This window comes from Bubalus kerabau, chromosome 5 (assembly GCF_029407905.1).
Source record: "Bubalus kerabau isolate K-KA32 ecotype Philippines breed swamp buffalo chromosome 5, PCC_UOA_SB_1v2, whole genome shotgun sequence".
NCBI lineage: Eukaryota > Metazoa > Chordata > Mammalia > Artiodactyla > Bovidae > Bubalus > Bubalus kerabau.
Window position 1 is genome coordinate 17,164,265 of NC_073628.1, and position 25,842 is coordinate 17,190,106.

The window sequence follows — 25,842 nt, forward strand, 5'->3', positions numbered from 1 at the left end:
CTCTGGACACCAGGAAAGTCGAGGGTATTCCAGATGGGTCCTTTTAATTCTGTAAAGACACAGGTCCCAAGGCCTTAGCTGTGATGCAACCCTTGCTGTGAGAACAGTCCCGAGCTGCCATGGGCATCTCAGATCTTCACTGCAGAGAGGAGGTGAGGGTCAGGGGGTGGGTGTGAGGAGGGGGGACATGATATCAGCAGCAAAAGCAGCATCTAGGATCTGCACATGTCCTCAGGAGCCTGGTCCAAGGCACTTCTGCGCATCCTCAGCCCCACAGGACCGTGAAAGGCTAATAAAGCATCTTAATTTGGATTTAATAGGGTATCTACTGTGTCCTAAAAACAGCCAATTGCTATTTATTAATGACATAATTATTAGAACTTAACACCTGGCCAGTGGAGGCTACATGAAGAGTGAGGAAGTTCCCCAGAATACTGTTTTAATAATTATGTTACTTAATTATTTACACATTGGAATTAAAATTCAATAAGAGCCATATTATACCTTAGCATAATACACTAACGTGAAACTCAATCCAAAGAGCGTGGCTGAGGGGGTTTCCACCTTTCTTTTTTTGTTGTTGTTGTTGAATTTTTTTTTAATTTTATTTTATTTTTAAACTTTACATAATTGTATTAGTTTTGCCAAATATCAAAATGAATCCGCCACAGGTATACATGTGTTCCCACCTTTCTTTCCAAACCTAACCTGACCATTTCCCAATTGTTCTGATTCAATAGGGATTGATTTTCTAGATTCAGACCTCAGAAGTCAGCAGAGACGTCACATGCATCTATGTGGAAATAAGCTTATGGCCTCTTTTAAGGGTCCATGGACTCTTTGCAGATCTCAGACTCACCCCAGACCTCGATTGTGTGATCCCAGCTGCCAACAGGACAGTCCTGCCAGTCTGCTGGTCCCTTGTCATCCCCATGAGCTTGTCTAATACAGAATCAAACTAATGTTCTGCCCCAAAGAAGTTACTCATGTAATGTAAATGAATGAGCCATCCAGCTGCTGTTGAACAGAACGGCCTTCATGTCAGACTCCAGGCTTCTGAATCCTCCACCTAGGAAATCCCCAGGCACCACAGCTTGACCTTGGCGTTGCTCTCAAACCCACCCTTTTCTTTAAGGCCCATGGTTTAACTCAGGCCTTGAAGATTACTTGTAGAAATTGTTTTCTCAGCTCGAATTTCTGTGTATTTGCTCTCTCTGATACCTTGTTACAAGCTTATTTTGCTTAAAGCATATTAATATGTATATATATTTACTATATACTTATATATAGTATTTCCTCTTTTAAACAATTTCAAATGCTTGCCATTGCCTATAGGATGGAGTTAGAACCCAGGAAGTGGGTTAATCCTTGAGTGGGTTAAATTTATCTACCATTCATTTTGTGTTGACATGGTGCACATATTTGCCAAGGACTGTGCATGCATGCTCAGCCTTGTCCAACTCTTTGTGACCCTATGGACTGTACCCCACCAGGCTCCAATGTCCACGGATTTCCTAGGCAAGAATACTGGAATGGGTTGCCATTTCCCCCTCCAGGGGATCTTCCCGACCCAGGGATTGAACCCATGTCTACTCATGTCTCCTGCGTTGCAGGCAGTTCTTTCCTGCTGAGCCACTAGGGAAGTCCTCACCTAATACTAAAGCTCACTTATTGCATAGTTCACATAGCTTGGAAGTTCTGTAAGTGCATTTCACAAACTTACCCCTAAGTCCTGAGAAGAACCCTGTGAAGTACATGCATTTGACTTCATGACATGAAGATGTGAAGCACAGAAAGTTGAGGTGTTGCAGCCAAGACTGCCCAGCTTGAGGGCCGCAGATCCAGGATCTGGACCACTGCTCTCCATTGCCTCTGGTGGTGGGTAGACTGCATCCTCACGTGCGTCCTGGATTCCTGCCTTCCCATCTGTGCCCATTCACTTCTGTCCCACCTGAAGCAGCTTAACTTCCTTCACCTTCTTGACTGTATCTCCATTGTTGATCCCTACAGTAGACTCTGTGGCCCAGGAGAAACTGTTCCCATACCCTCACTGGCTGTGATTCTCCCACACTAACTCACAGAACTTAATGTCTGTACTGCTGGTGTCCAGTCACACACAGCCTTGTGATGCACAGGGATGTTTATAGGCAGTTTCCCCCAACAGATTGTAAGTTCATGTAGGATCCACAAAACATGTGCATTTCTGCACATCATGCACACACCCAACCCACAGTTATGTATGCAGTAGGTGTTCACTCAATGTTTTTTTTTTTTTATTCAATGTGGACCAATTTTAAAGTCTTTATTGAGTTTATTACAATATTGCTTCTGTTTTCTGTTTTAATTTCTTGGCCGTAAGGCATGTGGGACCTTAACACCCCGAGCAGGGACCAAACCCATACTCCCTGCATTGGAAGGCAAAATCTTAACCCCTAGACCATCAGGGAAGTTTCTTACTCAATGTTTGATGAGTGACTTTTGGCCCTTCCTCCTTCAGTAGCTATTCTTCCATTAATAATGGTGCCTGGCCATCAAAAGTCTTAATAATAGGATTTTTCTAACATCACCTCCTTTGCCTGGAATGTCTTTCCTCCTCAGAACCGATTAATGTTTACTTATCTCCTGGAACTTGTCTGGGGTGTCTCATATCCAAGGAGCCCTCCATGACATCCATCTCCAGGCTGGCTAGGGTGTCTCTCTCTGCATTTCCTCACCACCTTATCGTATACATTAAAGGGATTTGTTTCTGTTCTGGTTTGTGCATCTCTAGACTGTGGACTCCTTGAGGACAAGCACTATGTCTTTTTATCGTCATGTCCTTGGGGCTGAGCGCAACACTGGTATATGGAAATACTCAGTGAATAGTGATGGATGAATGAATGAACAATGCGTAAATCAGTGAATGAAAGCAATGCAATCTTAGTATGTTTCTAACAGCCTGCTTGATTAGCCAAGGTAAGATGCAGGATGTATCCATGGAAACAAAATAAAATTGTAAGTATCCCTATCCATTGGCCAGAATCTTCTTATGAACATGTATTAGCCACAATCACAGTGCATCCTTGCCAATTTATTTTAATTTCACATACTGGCAGCATGTTAGAAGTTGCCACCTGGACAATGATACTTGTAATCTCCTTGCATCTTAGGCACTGTGCCAGTTTGGTTCTGATAATTGGGATTGCACCTCTGGTCAGACCACCTCACCTCTCTGCCCTGAATGGTCTGCCTTTCAAGTTCATCTCAGGGCAATCTGCCATCTTCAAGCTCTACTCTGAGGCAGGCTTGAAAGGCCAGCGAGCATTTCACCAACTTCAGCTGCATGAGTTGGATGAGTTCCAGTTGTGAGTGGAGGGAGACAATTCTAGATGATTCTTCCAAGCATGAGGTGTGATGGTCTCATTTGATATACTCACTCTGCTGACAGCTTTGGCCCAAACTGCCTCCTCTTCTACTCGGGGACTGTCCATTGTTCTCTAGTGTATGATTAGCAGATTAGCTATCATGTAAGAAGCCAGGAAAATGAACTCCCAGCAAGCCCTTCCAAAGCAAGAGTAATTCATTACCCAGCCTGATTTCCACTTAAAATGTACTTTGAGCACACTTCCAACTACAAACCCTAAATCACCCTGTGTTCACAAAGTCCATCATTTTTTATTTTATTGCGTGGCGTTGGCGTGACATAATCCCTTGCAGAGCATCTCAGAGTGCTTTACAGATCAATAAATTACTTACCTGCAGAGTTGAAGCGATGTCTGCAAGGCCAGCACCGTCATTCTGCAGCAGCCTGTCCTCTGAGAAACAGGCAAGGCTGTGCAATTGCCAAGTGGGGGCAGGATCAGGGCTGGGGCTTCAAGAATTATGTGCCAGTTAAAACTGTGTGTATAAAATGCATCAGATTTAAATGACTTAGAGAGCTTAGGAATTGGGATCCTTCAGACGGTCAGCAAATCAAGTGTTCAGTCATTAACTCATCAAGTTTCTTTCTCTTCTGGAAGTTTCAATTTAGCTTTTATAATGATACAGCCATAAATCACAATGATATGTCTTAGAAGTTTCAGATCTTAGAGGTTGGGGTCACTCCCCAGCCCTGGCTACATCCACCTCCACACTGCTCCTACCTGAAGCTCCATGTGTATTTAAGTCTAAAAATGATGAATTGGTGCTTGCTTTATGCAAGGTGCTGTATTGGAGACAGCAGAAAATAAAATGATGAGCAAGGCTCTTGTACAGTGTCTTCCAGTATAATCATGTATAGTCAAGGAAAAATATGATGCATGTTATGTAAGCCAGCTTATTTTAATACTGTGGAGGAAGCTACATGGTCTCCAGGATGGAGAGGCAGTGCCCTTGGGCATGGCCTGGAAGACCTTCTGGAAGGGATGCCGGCTCAGCTAGGCCTTGAACGATTCCAGTCAGTCTAGACAGTTGGAGAAAGGTGCTAGGGGACCAAAACGAGAAGCAAGGGCTTGAGGCTCAGGAAACAACGTCCAGTGAATGCTTGTTAATGAGCATTCCTGGTTGGGTGGGGCTTAGAGATGATGGGAAGTCAGTTTTCAGGAGAAGGATAGAAAATGGCAAAGAACAGCTCTCTGCAGACACCTCCATTTCTGGAGGAGAAAATCCAGCATAACCAGGAGTGAGTGATGAATAGTTCCAGAAGAGAAAAGACAAGCGCAGAAAGTTCCAACCAGTCTTATTTTTGTGTGAGGGTTGCATTGGGGTCTTAGCTGCGTCTGGGAAGTGAGAGTGATGCTCAGCTTGCCTGGGGTCTCCTGCAGGCCGGGTGTCACCGTGTCTTGGGAGATCATGGGTTCTGGAAAGACACTTGGGGTGGCTCAGAGGCATGCTGACTGAAGGAGGAAAACTCATGTGAAGACACCTATGAGAACTGGACAGAGAGGCCACGTAAGCTTGAAGCACTAGTGTGTCAGAACCAATGTTGGTAGAACTGAAATGACATGTGTTATTGGCCCAGTTTTGAGGTTGTTGTAAACATGTAGCTAGTGGGGGAAATGATTCCTTTGAACAACCGTTCTAATTCCATCCTATAAATATTTGTTGTATTTTTACTATGAAAATGCACAGTAAAAGTGTTTGTGGCTCAGTTGTGTCCAACTCTTTGCAATCCCATGAACTATGGCCTGCCAGGCTCCTTTGTCCATGGAATTCTTCAGGCAAGAACACTAGAATGGGTTGCCATTCCCTTCTTCAGGGTATCTCCTAACCCAGGGATCGAACCTGTGTCTCCTGCATTGCAGGCAGATTCTTTACCATCTGAGCCACCTTTCCAGGCTCTCCGACATTGCCTTTAAATAGGAGGAAATAGAAGCTGAAGTCAAGGTGAGATGTTTCTCTCAACTGTAAGGTGATCCCTCTAGTTCCTCCTCATTGACTATAGCCCCTGTGTTTCTGTCCCTGGGTTATTCTGCCCACTCCCCTTTGAAGACAACAAATAAATATTTCAACAAAATTTTAATTTTCCTTCTACCTGTTTCGTCTCCACAGTATCTCCCAAAATTGTGGAGATTTCTTCAGATATCTCCATTAACGAAGGCAACAACATCAGCCTCACCTGCATAGCAACGGGTAGACCGGAGCCCACGGTTACCTGGAGACACATCTCCCCCAAAGGTAAGAGAAGCGGCTTGGGACATCGTGTCATGCGAGGAAGTGGGAGAATCATTGGCTGTGGCAGGAGGTTATGGTGCTGGTGGCCTGGTCACAAGGATCCCACATTCTTCGTGGCCTGATAACAATATACCCATAGCTCCTCAGAGAATATCGGTGTTCTCAATGCAAGATGGGCATAACCTCTAAGATTCCAGAAATCACACTGGAGGATTGATGCAATTCCTGGGAGAGTAATCTCCCTTGTTTCTGGGTGAAAGGGTGGTGAGATGTTCTGGGTGACTTTTCCGTTCATGCTGGATGGTAGAGTGCTCAGAGTGGTGTTGGTGGCATTGTTCAGCCGGCTGTGGGAAGAGAGAGAAAACACAGACACACAGCGATGGGTGAGAGCTTGGAATGGCCACATCCCTAAAAGGAACACTTCCAGGTCTGTACTGCTTCAACCTTGCCAAGCATCTGGTCTCTAGGCCATGAGTCCTCGTGTGGTTTTGTCGTCGTTCTACTCTGATTAATCCCAGATAACAAATATCACTTAATGTGTGACTCAATTGCAAAACTCACTTTGTCTAAATGTCTAGATGTTTTGTAGACCAGATTAATTGTTGTTTTGGGCTTGCATAGATTGAACCTGAAACTTTAACAATTTAAAGCAAGATGCCATTTATTAAGGGCTTCCCCAGTGGCTCAGCAGTGAAGAATCCACCTGTAATGCAGGAGATGCAGGAGACGAGGGTTCGATCCCTGGGTCGGGAAGATCCCCTGGAGGAGGGCATGGCTACCCACTTCAGTATTCTTGCCTGGAGAATCCCATGGACAGAGGAGCCTGGTGGGCTACAATCGGGTCACAAAGAGTCAGACGTAACTTGAGGGACTGAGCGTGGGCGTCATATATTATAAAGCTAGCTTTTATGCAAGGTGCATTACATGGTTTCATTTGTTCTTAAATGTCGACTGAGTGCTTGGGGATATAGCGATAAGCCAGAACAGGCAAGTCTCTGCTCTCATGAGCTCATATCCTCATAATACAAATAACCAGTGATATTAATAATAATAATAAGTGGCGATAAGGATGGGACAATAGAACAGGATACGTGGACAGAAGGACAAGAGGTTTGGTCAGGAAAGGTGTTTGACATGGTGACATTTGAGCTGAGACCTGAATAAAAATCCTTAAATTTCATTGCTTGTGTCTGGCTAGCCTAAAATGCACTCATGTAAGTATGTATGTGTATATGTGTGTGTTTGTGTATAGGCATGTGTGTATATGTAAGTGCATTGTTGGCTCATGAAGGTTTAAGATGCTAAAGGACAGATACCCCCTATTGTAAAATAGATAAACAACAAGGGCCTACTGTAAAGCACAGGGAATTATACTTAATATCTTGTAATAATCTATAATGGAAAAGAATCTGAATATATATATATATATATATATAACTGGATCACTGTGTTGTACATCTGAAACTAATCCACTATTGTACATCAACTATATTCAATAAAAATGAAGATGCTAAATTCACTGCAGGAGTGGTCATTTGCTTGGTGTTGCAGTCTGAATCCCCCTAAAGCAGACCCTGAGATGGTGATTGGTGAGCTAGAAGAGGTATCGGAGATGGCCTTGGGCTCAGCCCTGTGAAAGGGCAGGGGGGTCGGGCTGGGGGAGAGGTTGACTGTGGTACCATGTGTGAGAGCAGGATGCCTGTGGGGTGTTCTGAAGACAGGATGGGTTGTGCCCTACTGAAGGTATGGGAGTGACCTTTTACGCCAGCACCATAGTTGGTCAGAGAATTTGGGCTGTGAGCCCAGGCCAGGTATCTCTCTTCCTACTGGAGCTGAGGACTGTCTGGTCCACCCTGGGGCAGTTGTCCTCCATTCCTGAAGAAGGCAGGCATTGCAGGGTCCACTACACCTGGGCTTTAATGCAATCAGTTGAAGAAGACTGCATGGGCCCCAGATAGCAAATTCCCTCTCTTGGGGTGACAAGCCACCCTAAGGATGTTTTCACAGAAAGGGTGAGATTTTCAGTGTGTTTAGCTGAAACCCTGAGAACTCTCCATAGCCACTGCACTTGAATCCACCACTGTGAGCGAGGGAATCAGAGAGATGCTTGCATTTCTGCCAGTCTCTCAACTGGAACTGACCTTACAGGTGGCATGGCCCACAACCTGGGAGGAGGTTTCACTGGACCTAAGACCGCTAGTGATGAAAAGTGGTCTTGGGGCACATCCCAGGGAAGGGTGTCCAGGTGGACAGACTTTCTGGTTCAAGGTGTGCCCCGTTCATCCCTGAAAATGTCGGGTCCTCAGTGCCGCTGGATGCTGGGACGGTCTGTGCCTGTAGACTCCGCAGAGCATTCATCATCTCAGCATCACGGACTCTGCTTCTATCAGGAGGCACCTCGCCCTCCATCCTGCAAGTCCCCTTCTGACTCTTGTTTGATGTCTTTTCTCATCCCTCCTCTGGCCCTGCAGCTCTTTGTCCTTTTCTGGGTTCTTTTTCTTCCTTTCCTTTTCTTTCCTTTCTTCCCTTCTCCTCCATACGTCTCCTCTTTTTGTCCTGCCCTTTCATGCTTTCTCTTTTTGTTCTCTGCTTTCCTGTCTCTCACAGCCTCCTACACGTTCCCTTTCCGTCTCATTTCATCCCACATTGTCATCTCCTTTTCTCTCTCTTCCCCTCACAATCACTTTTGTCTCCCCACTGCGTTGGCACCTTCTCCGTTCTTCCTGCGGAGGTTTGCACTGCTGTGCGCTAGCATCCTTCCCCCACCCCGGCCATCCAGCTGTCTCATTTCCCCAGGAGACTTTACCTGAGCCCCGGCCAGAGGCATCCATTTTCCTGGGGTTTTAGCTGCTATGGAAACAGAAGATGGATCAAGATGGAGAGGAGCAGGATAATCAGAATCTACCTGTGGATCAGAGTAATTTAGACGCGCAGCTTTTCCCAGATCCCCGGTCAGGATTAGCTACCCAGATTCAAGCTGACGAGAGACATGCCACGTGGTAACTAATCACCTTGGGGTTCACGCAGTGCTGCTTTCTCGGTGACTGATTATTTGGAGATGAGAGCTGTCACTGGGCTATGGCTGAAACCAAACGGAAGCTGGAGACCCTTAGTGGCCAGAGCTTCATCTCACCCCACTAAGTGTCTGCAAAATGCGGCTTATTTTACATACATGTGGACAGAACAGGGTTCCTTAGAAGAAAAGATGCCCTACACCGAAGCGAAGGCTCCAAAGACAGAGCCTCTATCATCCTTCGTGCCATTCTGTGTGGGCAGGTCACAACTCAATCAAGGTCATTTTTTTTAATTTAAATTTATTATTTTAATTGGAGGTTAATTACTTTATAATATTGTATTGGTTTTGCCATACATCAACATGAATCCGCCACGGGTGTACATGTGCTCCCCATCCTGAACCCCCCTCCCACCTCCCTCCCTGTACCATCCCTCTGGGTTATCCCAGTGCACCAGCCCCAAGCATCCTGTATCCTGCATCAAACCTGGACTGGCAATTCGTTTCTTATATGATATTATACCTGTTTCAATGCCATTCTCCCAAATCATCCCACCCTCGCCTTCTCCCACAGAGTCCAAAAGACTGTTCTATACATCTGTGTCTCTTTTGCTGTCTCGCATACAGGGTTATCATTACCATCTTTCTAAATTCCATATATATGCATTAGTATACTGTATTGGTATTTTTGTTTCTGGCTTACTTCACTCTGTATAATAGGCTCCAGTTTCATCCACCTCATTAGAACTGATTCACATGTATTCTTTTTAATGGCTAATACTCCATTGTGTATATGTACCACAGCTTTCTTAACCATTCATCTGCTGATGGACATCTAGGTTGCTTCCATGACCGGGCTATTATAAACAGTGCTGTGATGAACATTGGGGTACATGTGTCTCTTTCAATTCTGGTTTCCTCAGTGTGTATGCCCAGCAGTGGGATTGCTGGGTCATAAGACAGTTCTATTTCCAGTTTTTTAAGGACTCTCCACACTGTTCTCCCGAGTGGCTGTATGGCAAAGATCATTGTTCTTATACTCACACCCATGAAAGACCTGGGCCAAGCATTGTGGGCAACCTTAATGGCTTCACTACGTCTTCTCTCCTGAATGATCTGTTTGTTCTGCACATTTATGAAAACTCCTAGTATCCTGTATCACAACTCATATGGTGCTCCCTGCAATAAGCTGACATTGGTTTATAACATTATGTAAGTTCCATGCAGAAAAGATTATATTTTGACTGCTGTATACACTACAGTGAGCTCACCACCAAAACACTGGCTTCCATCCACCTCCATACAGTTGACCCCCTGCTCCCATTTCACTACCTGCCCCCACCCCACTCCCCCTTCAGTAACCTTTATTCTGTTCTCTGCATCTATGTGTTTTGGTTTAGTTTGTATGTGTGTGTGTATATATATATATAATATATGTGTGTATATATATATATATATATATATATTCCCCATAAAAGTGAGATCATTTGATTTTTGTCTTTCTCTCTCTCACTTATTTCACTTAACATAAGGTCCCAGATTTCACTGCCTTTTATGTGGAAACAAAATAAAGAAGTGTTAACCACCATTGTATAATAGTGGCTTATGTATCCAGATATACAGAAGCTGGGAGTGATCTTATAGTGGGGAAGGGGTGGCAGGGTCTTTCTCAGAAGGTGTCTGCTTGGCATGTTACATCAGAAGGCAAAAGTTCAGTTGTCCCTTTCCAGAACAGAGAGAAGGTAAGACTTCTCAGGCCACCTCTTGACATTGCCATGGGATGTGAGAAGTAACATTTCACTTGTTGGTACTGGTTGTATGTCTTATTGGCTCCCTTCATGAACTTAGAGCTCTCAGGAGTTCAAGGAGAAGGTGTATTAGCTTTATAGAGATACCTACCCTCGCTGTACATACCTGTTTAGAAGGGTCCAGGTGTTGCCTTGGTCTTTTAAGGACAAAAAGCCCATATCACTTTCTCCTACAGAAACACCATCTGGAGCTACACAAATGTTGCGATGGCCCCTTGCTGAATCCCCCCTTTTAACCTGCTGCTCCAGGCACTGAAGGACCAGCAGTGGTCCCCAAAGTCCCGCAGACACAGCCCCTACTTGTGATTCTGTGTCTTGTCTTCTCTTTGCCTTCTCGAGATGTTCAAGAACTTCTCTTAGCACAGCCCGTGCTATCCAAAAGAATACCTTTAATGCTGTCTATTCCTCCAAGTCTTCCAAGTAAGCAGATATCCCATCTCTTCCAGTGTGTCCTAAGAGATGCTTTTTAGGACCTCACAATTCATAGGAAGGTATTCTCAAAGCCCAGTTCTGTGTCTCCAGCTTCCTCTGGGCTGTCAGAACTTTAGAGAGGAAGCTGAGATTTCTGTATTTCCACCTCCCTGGGAGCCCCTCATGAATCCCAGTTGAAGGCTGAGTCCAGCTACTATACCTATGGGGTCTGGACTCCCTGACCATCCTAAAAGAAGCAGTCCTTCTGGTATACCTACCTCAGCATTTATCCCATCGAATACAACACTGAAAAATGACTATGTCAAGGCTATTGAGAGGAAGCTTCCAACTTGGGTATTGGCTGGGGCTCAGGAGGGTCCAGCGATCAGTCCACAGAGATGTCCAGATTCTGGCTCATGAGTTGAGACCAGGGCCTGTGTCTCTCTTTTCTAAGATCTTCCACCTCCTAACTCAATACCCAGCACCCAGAAAGCATCTAAGAAATATGTGTTGATTCCATAAACAGCACTTGTGCTTGCTGGTACCCCCAAGGGCATGACCGTTCTCCTACCTAATTCAAATATTCCATCTGCATCCTTGAGGGATTCTCCTCCACTTTGATATTGTGGTCCAGAGATGGTGTGTTTCCTGCTGAGACTCTGCCAGTGAGTCTCCAGGAGATTTTCTCTGGTCTTTTTCTCAGGAGATTTTCTCAAGCCTTTCTCCAAGTCCCTCTGGCGGGGCAGCTGCTGTGGCAGCTGGACGTCTCCTTGAAGGAGAGTCCTTTTCGAGTTCTCTTTTGCAAGGGCTGAGATGGCTCCCGAACATCTTTGGAGGTGGATCTTGGGTGGGCTGCCTTCTGCCCTCATCACCGCCTCACTGCAGTCACTCTCGCAATGTCTGTGTTTCTCTGACACGTAATTCACCGGGCCCTTCCAGGCCCCTGAGCCTTTTGCACACTTTCTCATCCCAACCTGCCTGTGCCTAAACCCATGACAACTTCCAATGGTTTTGTAAATCAACCCTGGGTATTCCCAGAGAGAATGAATTCGGTAGTCCATGAAAATGTACTGTTCCTCATGGGTTAAAAATAATAAAATTGATACAAAGAAAGAAATCAGTACAACAAAAAAGAAATATTATTTAAAACGTCTCCCCTCCATCCCTCAGTGTATGAAGTGACGTGGAGTAGAGGTGGAATGTTTCTTCTCGGGCACCACAAAGACCCCAGGGTTTGGGGGACAGAGTTAGAGCCAGACTCTCCATCTGTTGAGCTGCACACCAAGTCCAGCTCTTCCCACAGTGCAGGGTAGATGCTTCTGCAAGCCTTCCACACCCTCACCTGTGGGGATGGGCAACCTGCCTCCGCTGCCCATTCCCTTCTGCCTCCTCCTCCCTGAGCTCTCCTGCTGGACTTGAGGACCCAGGGGGCTGTCGGCTGTCCAGGCCCATTCTTGTTTCTCAGAGCCTTCAAAGGCACCAGCTAGTGAGCACAGGGTGACCTGCGGATGGGACGGCTTCTCCAATGTTCTGAGGTTCTGAGCCCTCCCTGACCCGCCCCCCACCCCCCCGCGAGGCCCTCCCCTGGTCCTATGCCCACCCATTTCCCATTTGTCAGCACTGACAGGCCTCCCTCCCCAGCCGAGCAGGACACGGCGCACTAATTGGCACTGGAGGTATCACAGCTTGAGTTCAACCAAAGCTGGCAGGTGCCGCAACTCTGGTGACAGCTCTGTGGAAGGGTGTCAGGAGTGGCGCTCCGGCGTGCCACCGGCTGACGCGGCACCCTGGCACTAATGAGCAGCCTGTCAGCACCCGCGTCAGGGGCCCCGCGTGGCACAGGGATCATTAGGACGGCCAACGAGAAAAGAAGTCTCCTGCAAAGAGGCGCCGGGCTGGGAGGGAAGGAGGACAAAGTGGGACTAAAGGCTTCACCTCGCCCACCGATGTTCACCACCCCGAAGGAGGGGGCCAAAAAAAAAGATGCAGGAAAGACAAAGATCTTCTTGAAAGGTCTCTATCTACGCCCACCCTGGACAACTCGTGGAACCTTGTTCTGGTGGCTGCCCTGAAATTAGCAGTACAGGCGATACATCTTTTCTGCCATAAGCCGGGTGGGGGTGCAGGGGGCACAGACCTCAATGACTGAATCACCTCTCCAGTCACGGCCAAGGTGTGTGAAGCCAGGGATTAGCCTAAGTTCCCAAGAAACAGGGGCCTGAAGGAGTGTGTGTGGGGATCTGTGTTCTTTGGCTCCATGTCAGGGAGGCTCCCTGGCAAGGGGACCGGCTGAGCTGTGAGGGGCCCGCCTATCTTCTGCTGGAAGGTTGAAATCGGGCCGAGGCAGTGAGCAGAAGGCTTTTTCCCTGAGGTGTTGCTTCCCAGAGGTGGGCTGGGGTGATGAGCAGTGTGTCTGCTCTCTCCATCTGCTTCCTGAGGACAGGTGAGAATGGTCCAGCCGGTCCTTTCTTTTGAGACGTGTGCAATGTCTGGCCCTTGTCTGAGGCTCTGACCACCTGCAGTGATTCCTTGTCCTGGCTGGAGTGACCTTCCCGAAATGGGTGACTTTGAAGGCAGGTCCAGCTGGGTATGCGTTCCCTTCGACAGCTCAGTGGCTGGGTCCCGCTGGGGCAGTGAGATGCCTTTCTGAAGATGTGCTTCTTTCTTGGGATTTTGTTCCTGCTTCTCGGCAGAGCACCTGAACTTCCGGGATCTGGTCACAGACCCCAAGGGCCCTCCGGCTCGTGCTGTGGGTCACACTGGGACTTGAGGTTCACCTCCTTCTAGGACTCACCCTGCTCCCCTTACACATCTCCCTGCAGCTTCTCGATCGAGTCCTACTCTTTTCTTAAGACCAGACTCAAATGCTACCTGTTTGAGAGCCTCTGGTGACTTTCTTCCAGCAGAGCACCTCAGTCCTTCCCCACAAGACCCCACAGCACTCTGCATGGTGGCGATGTTCGCCATTGGCCCAGGGCTCTGGAGGGCTCCGCGACCCCACGTCCATGGGACCAGGGGAGCAGCGGCAGGCCTCCTGAGGTTGCTTTACCTCCAGTGCCGAGCGCAGCACCTGACGGTGGCGGGTACTGTAGGGGATCAGGGAAGGACCAAGTGTCCGGTAGTGCAGATAGAGGATGTTTCTTCCCTTTTTGAAGTTGAGTCTGGTGCATAATGTAAAACAAAATCAACTTTAGCAAGGAAAGGGTAAGATCCAGGAATGTCATATCTGCATCATCACGTTTCACTAACCAATCAAAGGAGTTTGTATAAGAAATGCCTCTCCCACCACCCCTCCCCGCCCCGGGAACCAGCTCCCTAGTAGACCCAGGACTGAGCCTCAGACACTTGGTCTGCAGAATAGAGCTAACCAGGCCCTGCCAAGGTGGACGTGGCTTGACAGTCATGCTTCCCAATGCAGGGTGCCCAGCTGACAACATACAGCAGGTGCCTAACCCTGGTCGCTTCTGTCACCCAGGCCAGCCCTTCCTCTTCTCTCCCGCCCAGAAGACAAGAACAAAAAGGAGGAAATTAAAATTCCTTCCTCTGAAAAGGTTAAGTCCTTACAAAAGGACTCAAGTTCGGTCAATTGCCAGAAAGGATAGATAGTCAAAGGTGCTTCCTCAGCACCTCCCTCACTCCCATGATTTTCTAATTAACGTAGGTGCTTGATTAAAATTCCCAGAGTACCCCAAGTAGCCATCCCAGGAGGGAACACATAATTGCTATTGCAAAAGATATTACAGCGCTCATTGATGGTGGGAGAAAAAAAATAATTGCATCATAATGGAAAGTGGTGGATGTCCTGTCCCGGGGAGCAGGGGTGCATACGGTATTAGGTCCAACCTGTACAGAGAAAGCGGTTCATTATGATGGAGATAAACCAGTGGTCCATCCTCAGGTATGGGGCGAAGCGATCCACAAACTCGTTAAGTAAATGGTTTAAACACAGATCAAGGTGGCAAAGAAGGAAGTGGATTCAGACATTTATAGATCACTCTTTTAGCTCTGTAATTTTCTTTAACTGTAACATTATGGCTATATAGATACATTTAGGGTAAAATTTGCCAATGTCAATAAGGGTTTTGTAAGTTTAATATTTATGATCTGGTTTAAAGCAATATTAGAGCCGTGCAGCTTCCTACTTCAAAGAAGAGGGAAATCATAAAAAGACTAGTGGGGAAATTAATGAGTTCAATGTGCCTCAATTGAGAACATATGAAATCAAGCCTCCGTCTAGAAACCGAGGGCAGGAGTGCACACCACAGACGCTGTTTGTGGTTTTACCCAATTATTTTAAAACCCTTGAAAAATGTAGACTGAGACGTCCGCTGAATGCAGACACCGCTAACAGCATCCTCCCCCACGCTCTCCCGAGTCTTGGGCTATTTATGCGGGTACTTGGTGACCGTTACCATGCAGAACTGTTTTGATGAAACGAAAAAGGAAACAGAAAAGCAGAGAGATTGTATTGTCTTCCCCACAGATGCTAGCCGCCCTGGCTTGGTTATTACAAAGGCCGGTTAAAACAGCAGCCCCTCTAGGCCAGGAGACCCCATCTCTGAGGACCATACCTGACAGGCAGCTCTTTGGGGGGTACAGAAGGGCCTCTGCAGGGCATCGCCCTCCACTCCAGCCATGAAACCTCCTCTCCGAGGAATCCCCGTAGACCAGATGAGGGCTTCAGGAATCCCATAGCCAGGACTCACCAGGAGCTGCCAGGAGAGCTTGGACACAGTTTGCAATCAGATTGTCCTGGCCACAAGGACTTTGCTGTGTTGCTTTGACTTTACAGCTGCTTTTCCATCTTGCATCTTATCTTGCCCTGTGATGACTGCTTTTTCCCTAGAGTCTGAATGGAAGGGTCTCTATTATCCAACCACAATAACTAAGACTCCGAGGATATTAAAAAATGTGCTATCCACTCTTCTAAACATGCAGCAGAGTCGTATGAACTCTTCTCAACAACAGTGTGAGGCAGGTCCTGTAATGAGCTGCTTTACTGATGAGGGGGCCAAGGCTTGGAGCATAGACAAGTGGGCCAGGACACAGGGCTCCAAGTGGCAGAGCTGAAACCCCACCCACGGCCGCAGTGTCTCCAGGAGGCATGTGCTGTACCAGTGTTCTGGACCGCGCCACCCTCCAAGGGTGGCCCCTGGACCAGCAGCGCAGGCGTCACCTGGCTCGTACCCCAGACCCCGGAGGGGACGCAGAAATCTGCATTTCGAGCCACCGCTGGGTGCTGCTTGCTCTGTGCTGGGCACTCTGCTTTACATACCTTAATATCACTTAACTCCTACAGACGCCCTTACAAGTAGGCATCATTTCCATTTTGGCAATGAAGAACTAGAGAGCTGATAGGAAAACTGGCCCACAGATATTAAAAAGGTGAAGTTCAACTCCAAACCTTTTTGACTCCATGATTCATATTCTTTTTAAAAAATCTTTTTAATTTTTATAATGCTGTATTGGTTTTCTGCTGTACAGCAACATGAATCAGCCACAATTATACATATATCCCCTCCATCTTGAGCCTCCCTCCCTTCCCCCCATCCCACCCCTCTAGTCATCGCAGACTGCCAGACGAGGCTCCCTGTGTTATCTTCTCACCAGCTATCCACTTTACACACGACAGTGTTTATATGTTGATGCTATTTTCTCCATTCGTCATATTCTCTGCCTCCTCCACTGGGTCCACAAGTCTGTTGTCTACGTCTGCACCTCCATCCTTTCCTGCAAATAGGTTCGTCAGTACTGTTTTTCTAGATTCCATATGCATGCTTTAAGATACGATGCTTGTTTTTCTCCAAGATCCATTTTCTTTTCCCTGCGTTGCTTCTGACCTGTGGCTTCTCCGTCTGTGGGACATGACTACTCTCTTTCAGGCCTCTTTCCCGCCCAGAGTCTGTGGTCCGTGGGTTCCCAGCTTTCCACAGTATTCCTACAAGTTCAGTCATACTCTTGTCTAGACCCTGGGCTCCAGGCTGGGCTCCGTGCTGGGCCAGCATGCTCCATCCTCCCCAGGCTCTCAGGTGCCTTCCAGTGGATCTGTGTACCATCACCTCCGAGAGCAGCAGACGCAGCCCCAGCACGCCCGGCGACCACTCAGTTCTCAAAGGAGGCATCATCCTCCCCAGAGCAGCTTGTGTGAGCTTCAGGCTCTCTTCCCTCCCCCGCCCCCCGGACCATGGAGCACGCATAGCCGTGTGGCAGCTGCTCTCTGACTCGATCTATTTCTTCCTCATGTTAAATACCATCATTCACTCACACAATGGTATGTCTTCTGCTTTGATTGTTATTATTAGGTTGTTTTACACGTTAACGGCTTTAGATATGAAAAGAAATTGCTGGATGCCAGGCTATGTTTTTCATTATCTGACTCCATTCAGTTTCACTCCGTGTCCTTGTGGCATTTGGCACACTTCATCTTCCTAGGGGTGTAAAATGCCTTTCCTGCTGGAGCCAGGACAGTCAGAGAGCAATCCGCAGAATACCAATTCCTGTTCTTCCAGACCCAGGGGCCAGCCTCCCTCGGGGCTGGGCTGCACACACTCTCCAGATGTCCCACGGTTGCCTGGGTGTTTGGGGTCAGGACTAGGTAGCCCTTCCTCGCCTAAGAGCATCATCCTACCCTTTACTCTAACAGAGGTTGATTCTTCTACATTAACCTTCTCCCCCAGCCCCCAAAACAAATCCTTCTTCAATTCTCTTAGCAAGAGTTAAAAGGAATGACTTTGGGCTTAATCATTACTTTGACAGATTCTGGACTCCTTATGTTTAACGGGTCTGCAGCCCAGGAGGCCTCATGCTCCTTCCTAATTCCCTGCATCACTGCTTTGCCCTTTATGGGATGGTTCACCAGGTCACAATGGTTGACGATATTTGGCCAGACATCTGCGTGATCGAGAAAGACGGATGGCTTCTTCCCTCCATTGATTTATTTCTTCTGTCGCCCATCATCTCCAAAAGGGATTAAAGCAGAGAAGGTGACATGGATTTTTGTGCCCAGAAAATCTTCTGGACAAAACAATCTTGGTTGTTTCTACATTGATTCAACTATTTACTCAATAATTGCTGTTGAGCACCTGCTTCTCTGCAGCTGTCTCAGACCATGCAGATCCATGGCAGGACAAAGCAGATGGAATCCCTGGTCTCACAGAGCTTATATTCTACAGGGAGAGACAGAAAGTAAATCCAAGGATAAGTGAACCTGGGAGTGTATGATATTGTAATTACTGTGAAAAAAATTAACCAAGATAAGAGGCAGAGAGATTGTCAAGCATCAGTTTGGGGTTTGCAGCCTTCCATAGAGTAGATATGGATGGACTTATTAAGAAGATACCCTATAGAGGTTAGGGGAGGAGGTATTTGGGACTTTGCTGGCAGGGCTGGCTCTTGAGTCCCAGGCCCTCCATCATGACACATCCAGGCTGCTCCAGAGTCGTCATGGGGACCACCCGGCTCTGGAAGACTTGCTCAGTACCTGCTTGCCTCTCAATGGACTCTGATGCTGAAACCAACAACCCAGCAGTTTCTTGAGAGCTCCCCAGGAGGTGCCAACCTCAGGGAATAGCTGGATTTGGGTTAATAAAGGCATTCCAGGGGCTGCTCAGCCCAGAGCCTGAGGTCTGGGCCAGCATTTTGCTTAGGAAGTGGGTGTTCCAGAAGCAGAGCCGTCAGACATGGAAGGTGGGGGAATGTGAGGGATGAGAGCTGCAGAGCATGGAAGGCGGGGAGGCGGTCCCCTCCATGCATGACCCCCCCCCGAAGTGTGGGGTGTGAGGCTGGTGAGGTTCAGCCCCCATGGTCACCAAGGGAAGGCAGGAAAGCACATTTCACAGGCTTCAGCTGCAGCCTCAGTCCTTTTTCCTCCTGAGCCTTCAGGTGAGTGCGGACAGTAGGTAGCTGTTGGCAAGACCAAGCCTTCTGATGATCCAGAGCAAAGAGGCTGACCTTCAGGAAGCTACTGAGAGGTCAAGGATCATGAGATGGCATGAGTGGAGAATAAATGTGGAACATGGAGATATGTAGGGGACCAAATTGCTGGAACTAGCCATGGGTTTGATGTAGGTATGAAGCTGAGAAAGACCTCCACGTTTCTGACTTGACCTCCTTTACTGCCCATTTTGAGGGATTGGGGATTGTCTTTATGGATGAGATTCTCATGAGTCCTCTCATGTGGCCTTGTTGCTGTCGTTCAGACACTAAGTTGTGCCCGACTCTTTTCAATCCCATGGACTGCAGCACACCATGCTCCTCTGTCCTCCACTGTCTCCCAGAATTTGCTCAGATTTATGTCCATTGAGTCAGTGATACTATCTAACCATCTCGGCCTCTGCTGCTGCCTTCTCTCTGTGCCTTCAATCTTTGCCAACATCAGGATTGTTTCCAGTGAGTCAGCTCTTCGCATTAGTGGCCAAAGTATTGGAGCTTCAGCTTCAGCAGCAGTCCTTCCAGTGAATATTCAGGGTTTGTTTCCTTTAGGATTGACCGGCTTGATCTTCTTGCTGTCCAAGGGACTCTCAAGAGTCTTCTCTAGAACCATACTTCAAAAGCATCAGTTCTTCACTGCTCAGCCTTCTTTATGGTCCAATTCTCAATATCCATACATGACTACTAGAAAAACCATAGCTTTGGCTGTATGGACCTTTGTTGGAAAATGTGACTCATGTGGCTAGGTAGAATATTAGGAACCAGCTGGTGCCTGATTTATTTCTGCCTGTTGCTCCACGTGGGTTAGTTCCCTTTTCTCCAAAAGTGATCGTTGCAACCCCAGGCTTATTTATTTATTTATCTTTAGAGAATCAGGATTTATTAGATTGAACAGAAATGAAGAAGTACAACAGAGATATGATAAACAGGCAGAAATGAATCATCTTTTATTCATCAGATATTTTTTGAGTACTGAATACATGACAGTGTGTGGCCGTGAACACAGCATTCAGAGCCCCTGGCCCATGGGACTGCAGTGTGGGAGTGGGGAATATAGTCAGTGATAAATATGTGAGCTGATGTCAGGGAGACAGTACCGTGGAGAAAAAGGAAACAGAGGTAAGCGAAAAATGATAGTGGTGCTCCTTTGGTTAGAGTGTTGAGAGAAAGCTTGAGCACACGCTGATGCTGAAACTTAGCCTCTGTGCACTGATGTGAAATTGAATCTCAGAGACAGAGGTTGGGATGAAGTAGAGAAGAGCTTTATCGCTCTGCCAGGCAAAGCGGGCCACAGGAGGCTAATGCCCTCTAAACTGGGTGTCCCAACCCCGGGTTGGGGGAAGGGATTTGGTGAGGAGTTTGCTAGCAGCGCTTCACGAGCAGTCTTGCTGATGAGAATCAAGGTATTTGCAGGACCTGGATTCCTTCAATCCAGAGGTCATCTGGCCTCAGGCAGTCTCATACTGTGCCCTTCTCTTTGGATTGAAGAATGCTTCGTCAAGGAGTTAGCATCTCCCATGGGTTGGCAGTTTTAGTCCTGCAGAACAACTCAGAGATACTGTTCTGTGTATCCCTGGAGGGGGAACCAGGAGCCTACTGTAAGCGGTGCTATTGTTTCTTGACTGCTCCTCCCTTGTCTCCATAGTCCCCTCCTTTCCCAGATTAGTGGGCTCTTCCTTGGTGGCTCAGACGGTAAAGCATCTGCCTACAATGCAGGAGACCTGGGATCCATCCCTGGGATGGGAAGATCCCCTGGAGAAGGAAATGGCAAACCACTCCAGAACTCTTGCCTAGAAAACCCCATGGACAGAAGAGCCTGGTAGGCTACAGTCCATGAGGTTGCAGAGAGTCGGACACTACTGAGCAACTTCACTTTCCCTTTTCCCAGAAAAGCAAGTGTTTGAACCTACCCTTTGGAACTCAAGGAAGACCTGGGGGGCTGAATGAAGCCTATTTCCTGCAAACAAAAAAAGAGGGACACAGAAAGACTTTTGCCCCGTAAGAGCCCCACTTGGGTCCTAGTGGGTTTCAAGACCTTGGGAGCTAAGTGAAGTGAGGCAGTGAATAGGTCAGAGAAAGAAGGGGTGTTCCAGGCAGAGGGACCTGCGAGTTCCAAGGCCCTGAGCTGCCCGACCTTTGGTGTCTGTGAGGAACAGCCAGAATGGAGATGTAAGGAAGTGCCATGGATGCTGTGAAGAGAGCCAAGAGTCAGGTCATGTCCTGCCTCGAAAACCAAGTTAAACACTTTGGCATTTGTCCCAGCAAGTGTCAAACAGGATCATGAACTGATTGAATAAATGTTGTTAAGGGTTACATTTACTGTTTGAAAGGAAAGACTGGAGTAGAGGGGTAGGGGTGTGAGGGTGGCAACTCTGGTGCTGCTTAGGATGCTGTTGCTTAAGTCCATGACAAAGTGACGAAGCTTGGGTTGTGCTGGTGTTGTCAAAGATGGGAAGACTTGATCGAATCTGGGATGTATTCTGCAAGCTCACAAGGTTTGCTGACTTCTTAGATAGGGTTTGTGAGAATGAGTTAGGAATCAAGGGGTATTCTAAGATTTGTGACCTGTACCAGCTGGTGGCTACTTCTATCCATTCCTGCCATCAGGAACTCCACAAGGAGCAGGTGTGCAGAGGAAAAAGGAGCTTGGTACTTTAGGTATGCACATGGAGATGCCGAGTAGATAGCGGGCTCTGCAAGGGGCAGGTGCTGGGAAAATAAATCCAGGCATCATCAGCATGCAGATGGTGTGCAGAGCCACATGTCTGGCCATCACCACCTATTGGGTGAAGGTGGACAGAAGAGAGAAGTGTGGACAGAGCCCCGGGGTATTCCAACATTGTGGTGTTAGAAGAGGAGTATCCAGCAAAGGCAATTGTGAGGAAGTGGATGGAGAGTGGTGAAGGAAATCTGAAAGTTGGGTGCAGACAATGCCTTGTGGAAGAAGGGAACAATTAGTATCACATGCATTGCTTAGAAGTCAAGGGAGATGAGGACTGAGAAATGGCAGAATGTACTCACACGAGACATTGGTGAGAGAGGTTCTGCCCAAAGATGGTAGATTAAGATTAGTTGGAGGACTTCCCTGGTGGTCCAGTGGTTAAGAATCCACCTGCCAGCACAGTGGACGTGGGTTCGATCCTTGGTCCGCTAAGAGTCCACATGCCATGGAACTAAGCCCGTGCCCCACAATGAGAGAAAGCCTCCATGCAGCAACAAAGACCCAGCACAGTCAATAAATAAATAAAAAAGATTAATTGGAAAGGGAGAGAATGGGTTGAAGAAATGGACAAGACTTTTAGAGAAGTTTTGCAATAAGGTTTTGTAGAATATGGGATTGATGGGAAATGTGAAGTCAAAGCGACTTTTCCCCAAAGTGTGGTCTGCATCCTGGTCACCCTTGGCCACTCCCTAGCTGTACTGCTGGGTAATTGCTAGCCTTCAAGTTCTCTTCAGGTGAAAAAAAGAAATTAGCTATGACTTGTCTCTTTTTGCGGAGCGGCTTATACATTTTGTTTCTTTAGGAGGCTTTCCAATGCTCTTGGGAAACTGGAGCCAAAGTCACCATGTTGCTAAAGCAACTGACCATCTCTGACCTTGGGAAGCATCGCCTGGAGGGGAGACCGGCTGGGAGGTCTGGTGAGGGTTCCCTGCTGCTGGTGGTGGTTTAGTCCCGCAGTCATGTCTGACCTTGGTGACACCATGGACTGTAGCTCACCAGGCTCTTCTGTCCATGGGATTTCCCAGACAAGAATACTGAACTGGGTTGCCATTTCCTACTCCAAGGAATCTTCCCGACCCAGGAATTGAAACTGCATCTGCTGCATCTCCTGCATTGGCAGGCAGATTCTTTACTACTGAGCCACTGGGGAAGCTGGGGTTCCCTGGAGACTGATAGTTGAAGCACTTACTTCTTGGAGTGTGAAACCTCCCAGGAGGAGGGGCCTGGGTATGTAGGATGATTTCTGCTCACCCCCAACCTCTCCCCAGGGACCACGAGAAGTTCTCAGAGTCCGCAATATTCTACCCTCCTTGACCAGACATGAACCTGAAGCAGGATGTCTGAATTCATCTTTTCTTTAAAATCAGAACAGGAACCAAGTTACCCCGGGGAAGCCCACATATGGCAGCCCACATAAGCCCACTTATGACCACAGTCATTATCCAAGTGAAGCCTCCACCACAAAGAAAGCTCCCTGTGGATGGAAGGAGAAGGTCAACTAATACCAGGAAGTGTGGACAAATACAGCCCAAATCCAGTTCTGGAGGGCGATACTGTCTGGGGAAAATACCTTAGCCTTTACAGCTGTGCACTTTGGACATTCTGCAAACACCCCTGCTGTTTGAGTGCAGCTGAGGCCGGGGGTCAGTTACCAGCGGGGCAGAGGAAGCAGACGACCTCAAGTGTTCAGTCTAGAAAAATACTAGAGACAGGGAAGAGCTCACCCCCCTGGAAGAAAGCTGCCTGTTGCTCAGACAGGTAGCAGCAGCATCTTCTCCACCTAGTCCTGCCTTGCAGGCACGTGCCCGACTCTCCATCCACAGTTTCTCCTCCGGGTCCAGACAGACCCGCTCTCCCTGTCCTCCTTACACTAGGGGCACTCCTTGCCTTTCAGAGGGGAAAGCCTGACTCTGTGGGCTCCACTGTGTAAGATGGAAGGATTGGAGCGGACGAGTTCCATCTCCGTGTGCATCTCTCTCTCTATCTAGAGCCCCATGGCGCTTGAGAGTCCAGGGCAATTCAGCGAGTGTGACCGCAGTGTTTTCTTCAACATTATTTTGCTCCCTCTGGCTTTGTCGCCAAGTGTCCGCACTGACCAGCCCCTGTTCTTGCTCCTAAGAGGCCACGTTTCTCCGTGTGTTGATGCGTTTCCTCTCTTTATCAAGGCACTTTCCTAGGCCTCTTGATTTCAGTCACTCAGGTGTTGTCATGGCAATGACATCCTCAGAAGAGTGGTGCTGCTCATGTTGTCATGGTTATAAGGACCTCTTGATGAGAGCCCCACTTCATTGTCATCACGCGGCCAGCAGCGAGGAACGCCAGGATCTCTTGGCAAGCTTGAATCCTTAGGCTAGAAGCTAGTGGTTCTGTGCCTGAAAATGCAAGGGGCAGTAATTAGGAAAATGACAGCAGTCTAAAATGGTCAGATTCGATCTGCATGAAAAGGAGACTTAAAGAAGGACCATCCTCACCTCCTTCTCCTCCTCCTCCTCTTCATCATCATCCTAACAGCTAATATTTTTATTGTAGGTTGGCTGTTTTCCAGGCACTTTTCTAAATGTTTTGCCTATGTGAACTTTTGTATTCTCTTGACAATCTTTTGGTGCAAGTATTATTAATGTTCTCTTGTAGGTGGAGGAACTCAGACCCAGAGCATTCACTTAAGTAACTTGCTCAAAGACACACATGAGGCTAGGAGGTGGCTGAGACTTAAACAGCCACATTGGTTGCAGAGGCCGCACTCAGAACACATTAATCCACTGTTTGCCATTATTCCTGACAGCAAAAATCAGGATGAATCAGTCCAGCTAGTAAAGGAGAAACCAACATTGATCATCTTTTTTCCCCACTGGAATTTGAGTAGTTTATACCAATTTTAATTTTTAAAATAGTTTCATATTTTCCTTTGATTCTCTGATATGCTTGTGAGTTTAATATCGCTACTAACTTTTGCGGAGACTATGCTGGGTCTTCATCGCAGCTCCCAGGCTTCTTCTATTTGTAGCGCACGACTTTGTTGCCCCACAGCTGTGGGGTCTTCACTCCCTGACTAGGGATGAACCCACGTCTCCCTCATTGGAAGGTTGATTTCTAACCCCTGGACCACCAGGGAAGTCCCTGCTATTAATTTTATTTTACAGATGAGGAAACCCAAGTCTGGAGAATCTATGGTTTCCCAAAGAAACTTGTCTGCTAAACTGTCAGACTAGTGGTGAATATGGAGAAGGCAATGGCACCCCACTCCAGTATTCTTGCCTGGAAAATCCCATGGACAGAGAAGCCTGGCAGGCTGCAGTCCATGGGGTCGCAAAGAGTCGGACACAACTGAGCGACTTCACTTTCACTTTCCACTTTCATGCATTGGAGAAGGAAATGGCAACCCACTCCAGTGTTCTTGCCTGGAGAATCCCAGGGATGGGGGAGCCTGGTGGGCTGCCGTCCACTGGGTCGCACAGAGTCAGACACGACTGAAGCGACTTAGCAGCAGCAGCAGCAGCGGTGAATACGTGACTATCTACAGATTCAGAATCAAGGCTTTTGTTCCATCCCAATGCCCATCCTACCAAGGGATGTGGCCCAAAGACAGGCTCTGGGGAGAGGAATAGCCGAAGCATCTCGGGGGAGAGTTGCCCTCAGCCACCTCTGTCGGTGACAGAAGGGATGAATGGCAGGTCAGCCTGTCACTCAGGTGGACATCTGCCCTCTCCCGCCTCCTCCTTCTGTGTGTAGTGACTCCATGGTTTCAGCAACGGCTTCTTCCATCCATCGCAGTGCACGCGGCAGAGGGCAACCTGCCCGCCATCCTGACTGCTGTCATTGGCTCTGCTCCTGTGAGCAAGCAAGCAGTGTAACCTACGTGGGAGAATCCCAATAAAAGGTTAATTACAGCTCCGTGTTTATGCTGATTTTCAGAAAATGACAATTAGACACATGTAAGTTACTTAGAAACCAGCCTCTGAGAAGGGACAGCTATCATAGCAGAATGCACAGACCCCTAAGAGTTGGTAGGCCTCGTTCAAGTCAAGGGGCTTGGAGGGAGATGTGCTGGGTAGGGGGTGGCCGTGAGGTTCATAAAGGTGATAAAAACGATAACAACAAAGGCCTATGGTGCTAACATACTACTGTATGTTAGCGCGTTCCCTCTTCTGACTCATTCAATCTTTGGAACAAAGCTGTGAGTTGAGATTCTGCTGTTAATCCATATTTGACAAATGAGGAAATAGGCGCAGAGTTGCTCAATAACCTGCTGAATGTCAGGTAGCTGCTAAAAGGTTGACCTGGAAACCGACCTGCCTTCCGAGTGTGTCTTTAGACGCTGTCACGCCGTC

The 25,842-nt window shown here is 47.6% G+C and overlaps 1 protein-coding gene across 3 annotated transcripts in view; it reads left to right on the forward strand.

Annotated features, from left to right (window-relative positions):
- NTM (neurotrimin) overlaps positions 1-25,842 on the forward strand; it is a 411,266-nt gene that overhangs the window by 283,916 nt on the left and 101,508 nt on the right. For all 3 annotated transcript variants that reach the window (XM_055581180.1, XM_055581181.1, XM_055581182.1), the window contains exon 3: positions 5,509-5,634. In XM_055581180.1, the coding sequence (XP_055437155.1) occupies positions 5,509-5,634 (126 nt within the window). The remainder of the gene's footprint in view (positions 1-5,508; positions 5,635-25,842) is intronic.